The sequence below is a fragment of the Podarcis gaigeae genome (assembly GCF_964106915.1).
Source record: "Podarcis gaigeae genome assembly, chromosome: 14".
In the NCBI taxonomy this organism is placed as follows: domain Eukaryota; kingdom Metazoa; phylum Chordata; class Lepidosauria; order Squamata; family Lacertidae; genus Podarcis; species Podarcis gaigeae.
This window is the reverse complement of record NC_139690.1, coordinates 25,479,237-25,497,975: the sequence shown is the minus strand read 5'-3', so window position 1 is coordinate 25,497,975 and position 18,739 is coordinate 25,479,237. Positions and strand designations below refer to the sequence as shown.

At 41.2% G+C, this 18,739-nt stretch overlaps 1 protein-coding gene across 2 annotated transcripts in view; it reads left to right on the top strand.

Moving 5' to 3' along the window:
* Nucleotides 1-18,739, top strand: part of DENND4A (DENN domain containing 4A) — a 62,391-nt gene that overhangs the window by 27,852 nt on the left and 15,800 nt on the right. For both annotated transcript variants that reach the window (XM_083713040.1, XM_083713039.1), the window contains exons 12-23: nt 1,400-1,618; nt 2,200-2,345; nt 3,546-3,679; nt 4,813-4,948; nt 9,169-9,375; nt 10,089-10,217; nt 10,910-11,054; nt 12,359-12,475; nt 14,253-14,402; nt 14,695-15,788; nt 16,474-16,687; nt 18,032-18,126. In XM_083713040.1, the coding sequence (XP_083569166.1) occupies nt 1,400-1,618; nt 2,200-2,345; nt 3,546-3,679; nt 4,813-4,948; nt 9,169-9,375; nt 10,089-10,217; nt 10,910-11,054; nt 12,359-12,475; nt 14,253-14,402; nt 14,695-15,788; nt 16,474-16,687; nt 18,032-18,126 (2,786 nt within the window). The remainder of the gene's footprint in view (nt 1-1,399; nt 1,619-2,199; nt 2,346-3,545; nt 3,680-4,812; nt 4,949-9,168; nt 9,376-10,088; nt 10,218-10,909; nt 11,055-12,358; nt 12,476-14,252; nt 14,403-14,694; nt 15,789-16,473; nt 16,688-18,031; nt 18,127-18,739) is intronic.

The window sequence follows — 18,739 nt, the reverse complement described above, 5'->3', positions numbered from 1 at the left end:
AATGTCCAGCTTTGAAAATCAAATAAAAATTATTTACAAATATTAAAAATGTCATGTGCCTGACACCTTTTTATTCACCCAGGCATTTAAATTGTACTTTAAATACATTCTGTTTTATACTACCTCTGCTACAATGAACATTTTTGCTGCTTTATATTTTATTTTTGTTTCTTATTTATTGATAAACATAAATAAATGCATTTAGAAAGCCAGTATGGTGTACTGGTCAAAGTGCTGAACTAGTACCAGAGGGACCACATTTGAAATCCCTATTCAGCCATGAAGCTCCCTGGGTGACCTTGGGCCAGTTGATATCTGTCAGCCTGACCTACCGTACCTCACAGGGACAATGTGGTGTTAAAATTGGGGGAGGGGAGAACCATGTACCCAGTTTTTGTTGTTTTGGAGGAACTATAACATATTGATGTAATAGCTATATTCATAATATTTGTTAGACTCTTGCTCAGAGCAGAGCTATCTACAGTGGTTTCCTTTATTAAAAATGTTACTTCTCTTGAGCCCTTTATTATTCCACTGAGGTGATATAAGTGTGCATCAAGAGCCACATGCAAATTCCACCGAAATAACCAGGAGTCACACAGGAGCAGTCCTTGGCAGATTTCACCCCGGGGGCTTAAGCTATATCACTAACTGATGTGTGCATTTCAAAAGCTTACATAAATTGTCTTTTTCTATGTGCATATCACTGTGTTTTCACCCAGACTAATTCTGTCATAGTTTCCATAGCGACGCCTTTTCTGCAAAAAGTAAATGTGCTCGTCTGAGTCTTTTGTCTATCTTGGAGACTAGTGATTTGCATCCTTCTCTGCCATAGCTAATAGCTGTATCCCACTATTTAAACCAGATCTAGGGAACTAGTGATGAGGTCACCAGTATGATGGGATATTAGTATCGCCAAACCTCCCTCCTGGTTGCTCTGCATTCCCTACCTTATGCTTGCTTCCTCTGTGTCTCTCTCTTTTGCTTTCCCAGCCTCTCTTAGTACCATTGGTTGATGTGCTCTGATGTCAGGGTGGACCATGTTAGCCTGGCAGCTATTCTAATGTCACAGAGAGGCTGGCCAGACAGCCAATATAAGTGTTTGGTAGTTATTGGGGATGGTAGGAAATGCATTCTTTGGTGTCTCAGTTCTTGAAGCAAAATTAAACTTGCCTCCATTTGTGACTGTATGCCACGCGCTTCTGAATAACACATTGAGGCTGCAAATAAGTTTATTGGTCTTGAAACATCTTGACAGAAAGAGACATGCAATTCTTGCCACTTATAAGTAGCATAAGTAACTTAGCAAGGTGGGATAATGAAGTAAGCCCTGTGGAGCAGAAAGGAAATGCTAACTCAATACTGGGAACGTTTTCATATTTTGTCCTTTTATTCACAGTGCAGCAAAGACCAAGAGATGACGCACTGATGGAGCTGGCTATGAATGACTATGATTTCCATTCAGGGGAGAAGCTGCATCTGTTAGATGTGGAAATCCAGGAGGCGTTTCTCTGTTTCATGGCCTCTATCCTAAAAGGTTACAGGTCATATCTAAGACCCATTACCCAAGCACCTTCTGAAACAGCAACAGATGCAAGTTCCCTATTTGAGCTGCAAGGTAAAGGAGCAGACTGTTATACCTTCCTCCAGTTTGTAGCTTGGTTTAAATGACTGGCAAGGGGGAAGCTGTAACGGGATTGCATCCAACTAAGTTTTACTCAGAGTAGACCCATTGAAAGTAACACTTAGTTGAATTGCAGGTGTTTAAACAGGTTGGATGGCCTTGTGTCACAGATTCTTTAGCTGTGATTCCTGCATTGTAGAGGGTTGGACTAGATGATCCTTCCAGCCCCATAATTCTATGACTCTGTGAATGCATACCTGTCTGTTTTAGGCCCAGGCAGTATTTCAGTATCTTCCTGCAGCTCATTTAACATCCCTTGGAATTCCTACCATGGTTTCACCTAGGCTTAAGTACTTAAGCTTTAGGCTAAATTCAGTGTCTAGTTTTTGGAGGTTTTTCAACATGACATTCAGACTTTGAGTTGCTTGCACTTTTGTGGCTCCTGACGATGGTAGTGGGGACCCCATATGGAATGTTTATTTAATTTCCTTTTCTTAGTGGAGTATATGTTCTTTGCTTTCCCTGCCAACCACGTTTATAACATCAAATGTTGGGTTTTTGTTTTAACTTTATAGGGTTCTTAAAAAGCCGTGACCGTTCACATCAGAAGTTTTACACTATGATGACCAAGACACAAATGTTCATTCGCTTCATTGAAGAATGCTCCTTTGTCAGTGATAAAGATGCAAGTCTTGCATTTTTTGATGACTGTGTAAATAAAGTAAGTGTGGCTGACATACTTCTCCATTGAACCATGTCTGACAACACACACTCTGCTAACATAGGTTTTGGCAACTCTAGGTAATTTAGAGTGGCTCTCATGGCCCCACACTGCCCACTGTTGCTGATGGGAGTTGTTGATCAGCAGCATTTGGAGAGCACGATGTTGGCAAAGACTGATCTAATTGGCTCTGAAACCAAAGATTTTATTAAATCCGTCAGTGTTCACATAGTTGACATCTTCACAGCTGACACTCAGTCTGGCACTAATGTGCCCTTAAAATTTCTAAAAACTGCAGAACGTTCTGGGGATGGTGGCTTTTGTTTTTTTTGCAGGTGTACCCTTGACTTAATTGTTGCAACATAAAGTGCATGTCACACACCTGAGATAAATTCAGCAACTATGGAAATTGGCCATATCTTTCCTGCCATATGCTAGAAAGATGGCCAATTTAAGTGCCATTTTATTGATTACAGACAATTCTGCTGCAAGGGGGGGGGGCAGTTCCTCGGCAGTAGGCAGCCTTCCCTGACATAGGATCCTGTGAGGAAATTGGCTTTTTACAAAGGGAGCAGTGGTTTGTTCAGCAGTAGGTTTCGCTATGCAGAGCAAGGAAACAGGACTAGCTTGGTTAAGTATGTTCATTGTGTGTCATGCCAATGTATTTATTACATAAACACACACTCACACCGAAACATGCTTAACCAAGCTAGTCCTGTCTCCTTGCTCTACATATAGCATAAAATGAGCGGCTGAAAAATATCACTTTTTGTGAGAAGCAGACTGCTGGAATCACTTTCAAGATAAACAAGGCATGATAATATTCTATGAAAGGGATATGACTTGAGACCAACAAAGCCTTTGAAAGCAGTATGCTGAAAACATCCCTCTCATCTTTATACTGAATTGCTAAATTTCTTCAAAGGAAGTCCAAGATGCAGCCTTTTTCTTTCCTTTTTCTTTTTTTTAAGAGATTGGAGACTGAAGGTGGGGGAATTGCAAATAATGACAGTAAAACACAGGAAATACTATCTAAACGTTTCATAAAAATTCATAACACTTGACTGTAAAAACCCTAATGTTACTGTATCATTGGCAACTGTTTTTTCTACACGCCATTGTATGAACAATACCCTGCTTCCAAAATGTGAGCATATATTGTACTTGAGATAAAATACATTTTAAAACTATTTTATGTAGGTAGATATGGATAGGACGGGTGACATGCGGCTTATAGAATTGGATGAATCATACAAGAGTGAGCACACGGTTTTCATAACTCCCCCAGAGATCCCCCACCTTCCCAATGGAGAAGAGGTTCCATCACAGTACAGGTAACCCTTTGGAATGTGGCAAGAATCCTGGCAAAATGCTGGTCCCTAAGTTGTGCTGGCTGCAAAGTATTTTATGTGTCAAACCTGCTGTACCAGTAGAGGGTAATAGCTGTACCTGGCCTAAACAGTGTGTGTGTGTGTGTGTGTGTGTGTGTGTGTGTGTGTGTGTATCACCCACCATCCACTCCCCAGATTGAACACCAGACCTTTGCTTATTTTGACAACCACCAATTGGTGGTTGGTGGGTTTGTTTGTTTGTTTTGGTCTTCCTGAAAAAGTCCTTTTAAAAAAAATCCAGCAATCTAATTTTCTCTTTCAGATGAGTTTGCAGGTCAGTATTGATTTTTATGGGCTTCTGCTCTTTCTTTGTTCGTTAGAAACTAAATAAGCTTTTCAGATGTTCATGGCATAAATGCAGTCAATGCTAATGAAGTTGTCACTCTAATTGAATAGCACACTAAAAAAATAATAATCCTTACTTAAATACTCAACCTTAAGTGAGTATATAGATCTCTGCTCAGGAAAGAGTTTTCCTGAAGGGTCATACAAAGAAGAGGGGGCCCAAGTTAACCTGTCATTTAGTCCATTTTTCACGGCAATTTCATAGTTTGGTGGCAGAGCACATGCTTTGTGTGCAGAAGGTTCTATCTCCAAGGACCAGGCAACACATGACTGGAAAGATCCTGCTCTGCCTAAGACACACACTCCCCAGAGACCCACAGCCAGTAAGAGTAATGACCATAGCCCAGACTCAGTACCAGGCAACTTTGTAAGTCCCTCCATTCATCCCTCCTCATCTCTTAATTGTCTCAATTATGAAGATGGACAGCAATTGTCAGAGGGCCAAATATGGTCAGTTACTGAACCATTATATGCTGATTCCGCTCAGTAAATAAATGCTTGAAGGATGTCTTTTTCTTTCTGCCCCCCCCCCACCCCCAGGGTTTTTACTTGAAAAAACAAAGAAAGTAGAGCAAGCTTGTGTGTTCTCTATTCAATTTTTTACTCCTATAATAGAACTGTAGCCCACGGAAATATCAGTTGTAGTCAAAGCAGCATCATGGCCCAAAGCCCTCTGTATGGTGTTGGGGCATAAGTAAATAAAATAAGATGGCGTCTCCCTTCTTTTTCAGTTATAGTGGATTTCCTGTGCTGCAGCAAGATCTGTTTGAGCGGCCTAAGGCACTCCTGACAATACAGAACAGCAGATTGTCTTCAAAAGCCAGCAGTCCCAACAGCCCGTTGCCAATGTTCAGGAGAACAAAACAGGTACTTAGTAAGCATGCGGCACCCTTTGGTGTTCTGTGTATCCTGGTTTCACTGTTTCTCCCAAGGAGTTTGCTGCAGTGCTTTTTACAGTCTCTTCAAACTTGGGGCGAGTTACAGCAAATTGCTGCTGGCTGCCATGGACAGTTGAGAGAGCGCAGTTAATTCATTCATTCCCATTTATTAAATTTGTATACTCCCATTCATCCATAGATCTCAGGGTGGTTCACAACATAAAATTACAACATAAAACACATAACAAAAGTTATGTGGTTTGGAACAGGCTGCAGCAAGAGTTATTGAATACCTACACATAGTTCAGTGTATAATTTACCTAAAAGAAATGCATTCCAGTATAGTATTAAATGTGAAAGAACATTTTTTTTATTTTTACGGTAATGTTACTTTACTTTTTAGATCAGCCTTTATTAGCCTTGGGAGGCAAGGACAGGGTCCCCAGATGCTGCTGGAACACAACTCCCATCATCCTTGACTGCTGGTCCTGCTGGCTAGGGACAAGGGCAGTTGTAGTCCAACATCATATTGGGATACCCACCCACTCTGATGTTGGGCTGAGATTCGGCTTGTGGGCTTCCCAGAGGTATCTGGTTGACCACTGTAAGAACAGGACAAGATGGGCCTTTGGCCTGCTCCATCTGGGCTCTTCTTACGTTCTTATGCACAACCTCTTCCTCTCTCCCAACCCAACAAGCTGGATGCCCAGTCACATATGTAACAAACTTGTGCCCTTTGGGACTTTGAACTAGATTATCTCTTAAACAGCAGCTTCCCCATACTTTCTCGTAAGCTGCTTTTGAGAAAAACTCAGGAAATTTAAAGAGCAAGTGTGGCGTTTGCCTCCTAGGATGGGTCAAGGAAAGGGTTAAAATGGGTGTGATGTGATTGGCCAGTGAGAATGCAAGGGGGGAGTAAAAGATAGAGTGGGAGGTTTTGAAAGTCAGTTGAGGTTGGGAGTTGGGGTTTGTCAGTTGGGAGTTGCATTCTCACTGGCCAATCACATCACACCCATTTTAACCTTTTCCTTTACCCATCCTAGGAGGCAAACGCCACAGCAAGTAAAAGTGCTTTGTAAACTGTTTGCATTGAAGAGTTAAAGAGGCAGACATCCCATCAACACCACTATAATGAAAATAAGTGCAGGCATTGTGTAAAATTTGGTATGTTATGGGATGTATTCTCATAGCAATGGGCTTTTGAAAAGAAAAAGAAGTAAAAGGAGTGGCAGCCTTGTGGCAATCCAGAAATGCACATTTGTGTGTTATTATACGGGAATAATTTATTCCAGCTTTTGGGTGCTCTATAAAGCTCTGCTTGTCAATGATATGAACTTAGTTTGAGTGCCTCTACTGAATTGTAACGAGGATCTCAGCCTCCCTAGGGACTCCATGCTATAATTTAATCTCACATTTCCTTTTTCTTTCCCTCTGCTATCCACAGCAGCTGTTGCACAAAAGTGCTTGTGGGTAGAATTAGGCATAATAAACCACTTTTAAAACAACATTTCCTTCACAGTTTGTATCTTTTTTTCATAGTAAGTTTTCTCAGATAACCTTCCTCTGTCCTTGTGAACAATCTTTTTCCATTTTCTTTTGCTCCTCACCTTCCTTGCTGGTTTTATTTAGTCACTATTACTAGCAGCGAACCACAGTTATGGTATTTGAAGCATTTGTCAATCTATCAATTAATTATTTTCTAACTGTCTAGTCTTGTTTTAAATTGCTTTGAACTGTTTTCATCTATTTTATGTGTACTGTAAATCACATTGAGATAGTAGTTTAGAAGGTGGCTACTAAATTATATGCAGTATTAGAGACAAACCCAAATTCTGGTATTTGGGGGACTTAATCCATCAATTTGTTGATGAATAACCCATTAATAATTTTCAATCACCTTGGCCCAGGGCAGGTTACAACATTTTAAAATACAATTACAAAAAACACCACCACAAAAAAACCTAATAAAAAGTAACAAAATTCATACAATGCTTATATTAGATTTAGAATTCCAATCTTTCTGCGTTAGGAATCTTCAAGGCTGCTTTCTAAAAAGATTTTCTTTTCCCATCTCACGGGATTCATCCAATAAGACACCCTCTCATACCGTTTTCAAGTCCCAACTATTGAGCAGAAGTGGGCTTTCAAAATGGCGGGAAGGACAAGGCTGGCCTCTGTTAGAAACTGGGCATTTAGTGTCCCCAGTCCCATGCTGTGGAACACTCTTCCAGCAGTGATTCGGCAGGCATCCCCTCTTTTCAGTTTCAGGCATCTAAAACTAGCCTGTGAAACTGGCCTTAAAAACATTTTGATTAGCATGTCATTTTAATGATTATGTTGTACTGTTTGTAGGTTGTTGTACTGTTTGTAAAGTTTTATTTTATACATATATTGCTATACACTCTTTGCAGTAGAGTTAGACATGAAGCAGATAATCACGGGCTTCTTCCTTGTATGGGAGGCATCTCCTTTGTTATTGGTGTCTGCAGCCTGCTGGAAACAGGTTTAATATCTAATTTGGATAGTTAAGTCACTTAACCTTGTTTGCCTCTTGTTCTTGTGAGCACTGTTTGGCATGTAAAAATACAGTGATATGCCCAACTCATGATTTAACTAATGAAAATTCTTTTGAGCACCTGCTGGTTGTACAGCAAGGGTAATGACCGAGTTATCCCAGTAATTACTTTTCTGCTGTGCTGCTCTTGTTCAACATTCAGATAACGACACCTTGACTTCTATTATCTATCTCTCTATCTGTCTTGCGGTTTGAGTGACCATTTAAGGAGCTTATTTTCCCCTCTAATGCACTCCACGTTCTGTTGCATTTCAGATGAATATGTATGTTCTATTGCGGTGATGCTGGCATGCTGTCACCCTCAAATGATTTCACTAGATAATAGTTTGCATTTCAAACAAATTAAGTGTATTAGTCATCCTTGTGTCTTCTCAGTTATGAACTAGAAACACCAGTTTTCTGATTTTAGAAATGAAGCAACAGTGGAATTAATGAGGGTGTCAGAGCTCACCAGCCAGGCATAGCCTTTGCTGAATTAGGCCACCAAGTCCTGCACATCAGTAGATAAGCAGGCTGCAGAAGCCAAAGTAAAACATAGTACTGAACACCTTCTTCCAGGAAACCCACAAATTTGGTGAGTGATTGAGCCAGCATAGGCCAATAATAGCTTGTCTTCAGTCTGAAGACTAAGATGTAGAAGAACCAGACCAGAGTTGAGGGCCAGGCTTGATGAAACACAGAAGACATGTGGCTCGATTATCTGACATAATTTTTTAAAATAAAAATATTAGCCACCACAGACTGATGATTTGATTGGCATATCAGTGGTGGCTCCACTTTTTGGAATGCTCTCCCCAGGCAAAACAAAAAATTTCCTTCCAGTAGCACCTTAAAGACCAACTAAGTTAGTTCTTGGTATGAGCTTTCGTGTGCATGCACACTTCTTCAGATACACATGTGCATGCACACGAAAGCTCATACCAAGAACTAACTTAGTTGGTCTTTAAGGTGCTACTGGAAGGAATTTTTTTGTTTTGACTATGGCAGACCAACACGGCTACCTATCTGTAACTCTCCCCAGGCAGGCACACTTGGCACCATCATTGTCTGTTTTTAGGTGCCAGGCCAAAATGTTCTTGTTCTCCTAGGCTTTTGGATCTAAATTTTCTGCTTATCATTTAGTTGAGTGGGGCTGAGTTGGATTTGCTCTTTTAAATACATTCATGTTGGTTTTCTTTTTCTTTTTATGCTTGTTTTTGATATTTTTTATAAGTGGCTTTAAGTTCCCTTTTCTGAAAAAAGTGAGTAATAAATATAAACCCACTTCCCTAGCACTATAGTCCTGATCCAATTTGCACTCACCTCCCCCTAGCAGCTGAATTTAAGCTTAGAAGAGAACACTGGGAGACCTGATCACAGATCCCTTGTGTATCATCTAATTTGGCCCTGAGATTCTCTGTGACCACGTGAAAAGCTGCTAGTTGTTTGTATTGCCAGACAACCACTGAGTCTCGCAGACCAACTGAATTTGTTCCATAAGTCAGTGGCCTCCAGCGAAGAATGTGCAGCAGTCGCTGTTACTGAAATAATTCAAGTAAGGATCTGCCTCATGCTTATCTCCCTTCTGTGGATGTGAAGAGGATTTAAAAAGTGTAACATACCTAAAACACAATATTTTCAATGTGTCTTTTCAGGAAATCAAGTCGGCCCACAAGATAGCCAAGAGGTATTCCTCCATCCCTCAGATGTGGTCTAGGTGCTTGCTACGCCACTGCTATGGCCTCTGGTTTATTTGCCTTCCTGCCTATGTCAAGGTGTGCCATTCCAAAGTGAGGGCTTTGAGGACAGCCTATGATGTGTTGCGGAAAATGCACTCGAAAAAGATTGATCCACCTGACGAGGTAAATTGCCTACATCCAGTATCTGGTGTGGAAACTGGAGCTTCGATTCAGGAGCTGTGCTAGGGAGTTCTGGAGCCGGTGACTTGATGAGTTCAAAAGGGACAGAAAGATGATTTATAGTCACCGCCAGTATTTCCTCTTCCTGGACCTCTGCTGGGTTATTGCTTGCAGCTTGCCTCCCAAGTAGATTCTTCATAATACAGCTGTCTGGCAGTGAAACAGGTGCTTCTCTAGCAACTCTGAACTTTCTCTTGAATCTGGTGCCACCTTTGCTTCCAAGGCCTGTGGGATGGTGGGGGAGAGTTGGGGATGAAGGAAAGGCTCAGAATAGGGTTGGAGGGGTTCTTGTGGGAGCCCAGGAATCCCTAATATGGGTCTCTTCTGGCCACCTCTGCAATGCTGCAAGTTCCTCCAGGTTTTGAGGGTTCTCTATGAGGACCCAAGCCTTTCCTTTGAAGAGGTCTCTCCAGTGTCTAGGTTAGATGGGATCCTGACATAAATGGATGTCCTTTCTGAAATATGGCCCTAAGTTGACAAGTTTCTTGAGAATGAATTTGTATTGTGCTTTTGTTAGCAGCTGCCCAGAGTCGCTGGGGCAACCCAGTCAGATGGGCAGCATATAAATCATGCAGCATTATTATTATTATTATTATTATTATTATTATTATTATTATTATTTTATCTGACAAGGAGAATATTGGTTTTTCCCCCAGGTATGCTACCGGGTGTTGATGCAGTTATGTGGACAATATGGCCAGCCTGTGCTAGCAGTGAGAGTCCTTTTTGAAATGAAAAAAGCTGGAGTTGACCCCAATGCCATTACATATGGTTATTATAATAAGGTAAATATTTGTTAATTATTTGAAAGCCTTGCATTTTAGTACTGGAAAAATAATTCTTTGTAAAGATAATGATCAATTGGCCAATGTCTGATTTCAGCAAACTATAGTATATGCAGTGCTTTTTTTCTGGGGGGACGCAGGGGTCCGCTTACCCCTAAACATTTTGTGAATCTAAGTTTGGCCTCATTGAGGGGCAGTATTTCAATATGAGTAGGACAATGAGAGTACCCCTAAACATTTTTTTAGAAAAAAAGTGCTGAGTATATGTATGCATGACTACAGACATGGTTTGGATTTTTATCCATCTGTTCTCTGTTTTTAACACAGTTCTCAGAGTGGTTTAACAATCAAAATGTCTCTTCCCAGTAAACTTTGAAAATAGTAGCTCCATGAGGGAAATAGAGGTCACCTAATAATTCTCAGCATTCTTAACAAACTATGGTTTCCATAATTCTTAGGAGGAAGCTGTGACTGTTTAAAGTGACACAATACAGATTTAAATGTATAGTGCAGGTGGTCTTGCCCAGAATGAGACCAGGGAAACCTAGGTTTCAAAATCCTATTTAGCCATGACATTTTTGGAACAGGTTGATCACTGGATTGCTTTAATATAGAATGGGATAACTGAAAGTGCACTACTCCAAGATCCTTAGGTTGTGTGATTTAAATAATTTCCTTTACTGTTATTACAGGCTGTTTTGGAAAGTACTTGGCCGTCAAGCAATCGAAGTGGCTATTTTCTGTGGACGAAGATAAGAAACGTTGTCTTAGGAATAGCTCAGTTTAAAAGAGTTCTAAGGAAGCAACCTGCAAATGGCATCCACAAAGTTCTTTCTGGTAGGAGTTTTTATGCGTCTTTTGGTTTGTAGCTCTGCAAATGTAACTTCTCTCAATAGGTAGAAATGCCCAGTTTTCAAAATCAGTCTTAATTCATGCAGCATATTCTATTCAGTGTTGTAATTGCTGTACAGTGGTACCTCGGGTTAAGAACTTAATTCTTTCCGGAGGTCTGTTCTTAACCTGAAACTGTTCTTAACCTGAGACACCACTTTAGCAAATGGGGCCTCCCGCTGCCACCAGAGCACGATTTCTGTTCTCATCCTGAAGCAAAGTTCTTAATCCAAGGCACTATTTCTGGGTTAGCAGAGTCTGTAACCTGAAGCATCTGTAACCCAAGGTACCACTGTAATGGATGACACAAAGACCAGGGATGTCTTATCCATACTAACATGAATGATAGGGCCTCAGCTATGTAGCACATTCTGCTGCGTGTACCTCTTGAAAATATGATGAGCTACATGACACAATGAGGAAGAGACACTGATGGAAGAGGAATGGGTCTCTCTGAATCCTGGGTCTCTCTGGAAAAATGGGGGGGGGGATATTTAAAGAATTATCGCATTGCTATCTTACTGCTCAAAATATTAGACATATAGGAAGCTGCATTGGTCCATTGAGGTTAGCACTAATCACACAGACCAGTAGCAACTCTCCATGGTTTCAGACAAGGAATATTCTCAGCTCTGCTTGGAGATGGCGCGGGGGACCAAACCCAGAGCCTTCAGCGTGCAAAGTAGATCCTCAACCACTGAACCATGCCTCATCCCTGTATAAGTCACAGTGGCCCAGAATACATAAATTCTAAACTGACATTTTGGCAGAGATTAAGTTACTGGCTGTCGTCTAGATTCATCTGGTAAGATAGTCTTACTCAGTGCTTGAGTCTGCACCCCCTCCCCCCAAAAAAAAGCACTAGTCTTACTGAATTTCATAATTCAGAGGGGTAAAAAATCCCTTTTCTCACAAACAGCTTTGCACATCCTTCCTAACTGCAGCCAGACAGGCACTGGAACCAAGGGTCTTCTTTCTAATAATCAGTGTCATGCAAAAAATACAGGCAGTCTCTAAAAGCAGAACAGCCCTATTAAGTGAGGACAGTCTTTAGTCACCAAAAAGTCCCCCAACTTTCTGGAAATGTTCTACTGCTGAGTTTCCTCAGTCAAACAAATGGTCACTTTTACAAACAATATCACCTTTATATGTATTTCATCGCAACAGCATCCCATTATTCCCTTTCTGCTTGGCATTCTTTTTAAAGTAAAAAATGTATTGTTAATTTTTTATCCTTTTTATTATGATAGGGGAACATTCAGATCTGTTATACAGGCTATCGAAAGCAGCAGCTAAACAAGGGAAAGCCACTGCTCAGAGGAATGGTGAGCAAAAGGAAGAGAAGAAAGAGAGTGACTCTAGTTCTTGTAAGTATCAAATATTGATACTTGTCATGTTGCCTTAATTCTGTTCTTTTGGGGTTGTTTTGATTCCAACTTTTATGCACTGCCTCTCTTTTGAATATCCCTTTACTGTTGTATTTCTGTGCCATGTTGCGTCATAGACTACCAGCAGCTTGGGAGAACTGTTGAGGCAGCTCCACCTTTTGGTGTCGGTATTTTTAATTGTTAGCTCCCTTGTGTGCCTTGGTTTATCAATGCACTAAAATGCAATACATAAAATTGTAATGAATACCTTCCACAAGCACTGCTGGGCAAATGCAAAGACAAGGAAGGGAGTCAATAAGAAAGAGTCTTCTTTCTTCACCATTATTCTCTCAGCCCTTTTTATTATTGGCTGAATGCTCACTGGAGCAAATGCATATGATGTAGAACTATAACAACCTCTATGGTTTCATAAAGTGAATTTATGCACATTTGAATTTAAGAGGTTTGAAAAGATGGTTATGCCTACAGGGGATTTTAATCCATTATGAGTCTTAAAACAGACATGAAAAACTTGGATTCTTGCCTCTGGTGAAAAGTACAGATTTCGTGTGCTTCTGGGAACAGCGTGAAGACTTTGTAACTCAGTTGCATAACGAATCAAAGAACCTAGATTTTTACAGGAATGTGTGTGCGCGCGCACATTTCTAAATCAATGATAAATTGTGTGGTGGTGCTGCTTATTATTATTATTATTATTATTATTAGTAGTAGTAGTAGTAGTAGTAGTATTAAAATTTATACCCAGCACTTTCCTCCAAAGGAGCCCAGGGCAGCAAACATAACAGTGCAAAAGCAATGCAATTAAAACTTCTAAATCCAGTTAAGATCAACCTCTAACAACAGTTCAGAACTCCTAAAAGCTATCACCTCCTCTCTGACTAATAATTTCAGGGTTGCCACAGCCCAGGATTTTCAGCCATCCAATGCCTGGGTAAACAGGAATGTTTTAGAATTTCTCCTAAAAGTTAATAGTAAGGGAGACTGAAGCACCTCTCTAGGGAGGGCCTTCCACAGATGGGAAACCCCCACCAAGATGGCACTGTCACACATCACTGCCAACTGGGAAATCCCCTTGGCACTGTTTTGCTACTTGAGTTCAATGCCACTTAGGGCTTTGGGTGTTAATACTAATACCTTGAATTGGGCCAAATAGCTCATTGACAGCCAGTGTTGTGTCTTAAGTACCTGTGACACCTTGTCCCATTAGGTTGCCCCACTTATTAACCTGGCAGCTGCATTCTGTATTAGCTGCAGCCTCAGGACTATCTTCAAGGGCAGCCTCACATAGATCACATTACAGTAGTCCAAGTGGGAGGCCACCAGAGTATGGGTAACTGAGGCTATCCCAATCCAGGAATGACTGTAGTTGGAGAACCAGTCTAAGCTGGGAATAAGCACATAAGCAATATCACCTCCTGCCACTGCCCTCCTCCCTGCCCTATAGGGCAATCACTTGTCATGTGTACTTACTGCTAAGAGATTCTGCTGCTCAGTTTCAGCTGCCATGTTCCCTTGTTGATAATGTACCATGCTAGCATCTGCACACATGCACAGTATCATATGGAAACATGTAATATATGTAAACCAGCCTTCCCTGTGAGCAGTAAAGAAGTGTGAGGGGGTATGCTAGTTTGACTTTTGAATACCTAACAACATGGGGAAATGGCTTATGGTTAATGCACATATTTTTCTAGAATTTACTAAGAGCAAGCTCAAATCTTAACAAGTGATATATGTCTATTGTCTGTGTATACAGTATCTGAAGTAGAAAGTGGAAAGGGAAGTGGTGACTGCCTTCCTTCATTAAATTATCAAAATTCGAATAGAGCTAAGCCTGCGTCAATGATTGTTCGCCTGAATGATAAAATTGGCAAAGTAGCAGATACAGCAGGAGAGATCGGCAGAGGTAAGCTGGTGCAGTTGATTCTTATGAATTGATGGTTTCGACTCATTTATTTTCTGTGAGACAACAATCCCATTGCATGCATTCATTCATATGAGGGCTAGATATTTTTTTTCCCAGGACTGTTAACAGGATTCCCTATTAATATGGTCCCCATATTAATAAGGGTCCCCATCCTATCATAAAACTCCTACACATGTTAGAGATGTCTGTTTTATGGCAATTTCTGCACTGCTTTGCTTTGTGACTAAAGTAACCCCACTTCCCTGGATTTGTGTGTGTTTCCCCTTCACAGAAAGCTCTGCAGGATTGTTATTCTCTTGCTTTGAGGATATCAACAAAACAAGAGTTACTAAAGTTGAAAGCTTAAGAAACAGGCACTTAAATGCAGCTGAATTGGATCAGAAACGGATAGTTTGGAGAAACAGGAACCGTAATCTGAGTGGAGATGCTCTGATAGAACTCATGAAAAACCATATTAACCAGGAGGCAAGTCCAGAACAAATTGTTGAAAAACTAGGAGTGGATGCAAAAATTCTTTCCAAAGTGTTTGAGAAGAGAAAAAGGCCCAACACTCTCAACATCAGACAGTCTTCCTTGGGACCCAGTAAGAGAGGGAACTTGGAGAAAGAATCCAGTGATGAGGATGCTCCCTATGAGGACCGTTTTGTGGACAAAACAGAGTCTCCTGTCATATTTGATTTGGAAGATTTGGATAATGAACCTTTCTCAGTGAAGACTGTGAAGCTGTTACATAAAAGGCCAAAGAGGATTCAGCGAGCCATCAGCTTTCCCGTAAAGCTCATTGAGAAAACTGGTGTTGAGATGGGATTTGATCCACTTTCCTTGCTGGCTGCTGAGACAGAACAACAGAAAGAGGAAGAGGATGACGATGAGGACAGAAGTGCCTCAACCCCGTCTGCAAGGCGAGATTTAGCTGAAGAAATAGAAATGTATATGAACAATATGAGCAGCCCCTTAACAAGCCGTACGCCAAGCATAGATTTGCAAAAAGCCTACAGTGACAAGAACACCAACAAAAAGAGTCCAACGTTGGCTCAGCCATGCCGGAGATCTAGCCTTCCTCCAAACTCACCCAGACCGGCGAGCCTTACCAAATCCAAAAGCTACCACATAAAAAATGAAGAAAGGGGAAGGGACAGACTTTGGTCCTCTCCAGTATTTTCTCCTCATAGTCTGTCCAGGGGACAATCTCAGGATACAGCTGGCGCAATAGCTCTTGCCTCTCCAACTGCATTCAACTTGGATACACTGCTAACACCTACCTTTGACGTTCTAAAGACCAGCATGTTTTCTGCAGGGAAAGGGGTTGCTGAGAAGGCCAGCAAGTGGTACTCAAAGTTTACTACGTATGCGGCGTCAGCAAAGGTAAGCATCTTAAAACATTGCTGGGTGTGAGGGGAGCCAAAATGACTCCTGTAGTACAGCAGTTCTCAAACTGTGGTGTACAGCTCTTTTGTGCAGTGCAGGTGTGTTAGAAACTTTCCCTGTCACTGAAGATGATAAAAATGTTTTCAGCAAAGATTTGGGTATGCATACAAATCCTGTGATTTGAGAGCCAGGTGCATGTAAATCACACGGAGACTGACAGACCTGATTTTCCTCTGGGAGACTCCAAGAGGAAAGAAAATAATAGTTATGTCAAACACAGAGAAGGAAAATGGTTGCAAAATAAATAGATAGGGCCCTCTGTCTTCTTGCACTGTAGGGACAAGTAAATGGTTGTTGATCAAATTTTTCATCCTGAAAAAGGAAAAGAATTTTGCTCTCTACCAGCCAATAAATTTTGGAATGTGATGAGACATTGAAAGTGGCATCTATATGATAACTATTGCAGGAGATATTTAGTCTTCATTTGTTAACTATATACATGAGTCAGGTTGCTTGGCACTCAGCTTTTCACTACCAGTTAATAGAAGTCAACTTGGATGTTCAAAGCAGTTATTCCAGAAGAAGATCCAGCTTGGTTCTGTTGGTATTGATGGTGGTGTTTCTTCCAGATACTTCCTATAAGACCTTTAAGCACAGAAAACATTCCTATTCTTGTTTTCAGGATCAAAACTCAGACCGAGCAAGCATTTCATCCCTTGGGGCCCTTGATTCAGAAACTGCCTCCCTGACTGATGAGGACGTCTGCAATGATCTTGAAAGCAACTCCTCTCCTCAAGAGAACGCCTCCTCTGTGTTAAAGGGAATTGGCTTGAGTAGGACAAGTCTTGAAAGTTCAGCTTCGAATAGTGGCACATCAAAGCGTTTTTCTCAGTCTGGTAAGAGTTCTCCTTAAATTTCTCAAATTTCCTTTCTTACCCTATTTATTTTATTTTAGTTATTTAGTAACAGGTGTATGGGGTGTTAGGGGAGGGGTAGGAGCTCTGGTGAGGGACACGTTATGCTCCTTCTGGGGTAGTTTGTCCACCTTTGGTCCCCACCCTCCATTCAGCTGTCACTTGCGGCTCCTAGAAGGTGGCAGCATGTGACAGCAACCACACCCCAGGAATGGCTTCAACTCGCCAGTTAAATCAGGTGAGGGTAGCTGATGGGTCTCATACCCTCAGTGGGTTAGGGACTTCCCCTGCATACAAAGACAGGCTCTGGCAGATTGGGTGGATGAGACCAATAGTGGGTCCAACGGTCAAGAAGGCAGTTTCTGCACATGCTGTGGAGGGAAGTGAGGGAAAGATGGGGCTCATTAACCTGGAAAGGCCATTCTAAGAGAAGGAAAAATCTGATCCTAAACCTCTGCTTCTTTATGGGATAACTTCTGGAGAAGAAAACGCTAAGGAGTAAACCCTACATAGATCCGGAGTGGAGGCCCTAAGATGGTTGGGTGGCGCCTTGTACGCCTCCTTCCGGCAACTCATTCAGCCAAGCTGGTGCCAGACGTATTGCTCTGCTTTACTTTGGACTACATCAGTGAGGCTGAGAGCAGGGTCTTGCCATCTGGGCAGTTCTGGACCTCCGTACACGCTGCCCAGGATTGCGCCATGAGGAGCTCACTTTGGTGCTGCTAATGCAGCGATTTGATTTCGTCCCTGGAGGTGCACTCCATTGTCTCTTGAGAGAGACAGATGTCAACAACAGTTATTTAGAATTATTGTATACTGCTTTATGTCATGCAGGCCTCAAAGCATTTTCCATTAAAAATATACATTGCAAAAAACAAAATCAATAAAATGTCATAAAATTCAAAACATATAATAACAGTTTAATTCTATTTAACAACAGCACAAGATAGCGATAGGGAGAGAGAAAATTAAACTTATCCACAAAAAGCTACTCAAGATTTCCCCTGGCTATTACTTGCACAGTAACAACAGCAGTGTACTCATGCAACTAATGTCACATCATGTCTAATTTGAAATAACTTTTATTGTCTCTCTGTGGATGACCACCTCTCCTGTGGTCTTCTGCTTTTTGTTAGTAATATTCCAATTTCTAAGAATGTGTTTCTGTTTTTATTATTTATTTTTATTTGTAAAAGTACTTATATACCTCTATTCATAAAAAATGACAGCTGTTTACAACAATTGTACTTTCCATGACAATGTAGGACCATCGTGGGTCAGTCTAACATTTCCTTCTGCAGTAACAAGTATCTATTTGCCTTTTAGGCTCTCTTTCAAAGTTTCCTTTGCCTGGCAGATCAGAGCTGGTATCATCTTGCAGTACAAGCAGCACCAGCGTGTTCCAGAATTACGCACTGGAGGTACAGCATTTCCCCTTTTGAAACAGCTTGTGTTCTACACTAGCAAAAAGGATAGGTTACTCACTTTCTCAGTTTCGTGTGGAGGAGGTATCCAGCTAACAGGTTGTCTCCTCCTTCTGGCTAGAAACAGACAAGGGACCATGGGACCCAGATCTTTTGTGCTGCATCTGATTTCCTGAGACTCCTGCCTCATCAAAGAGCTCTCTGCTCTATCCCCACCCATCTCTACTTTACATTTCCCCGCTTAAGTTAGTGTTAGTTCTGATGAAAAGGATGGTTCATATACTTTCTAGTTTGCCCTGTGGAATGGCCATCACTTTAGGGCAGTTTCTAAAATCTAGGTGACCCTTCAGTTCAGAAATGTAGCTTTCTAATATTAATGGAAGATTTTCTGCCGGTTGCTGCTAAGGGGACCTTCATTACTCTTTCAAATGAACCTTCAGAAGCCTCATTACTATCCAAATGAGCAATCATTGATACCCACTGATAAGCTGTTGATAGAAGAAGCCAGCAAATCAATCTAAAATGTATTTGTCAGCTCTAAAAATAGAGTGATTCAGCTGCTAATTTGTTGACACCGCAGTGCAGCAAAATCCTCATAGCTGCTTTTTCT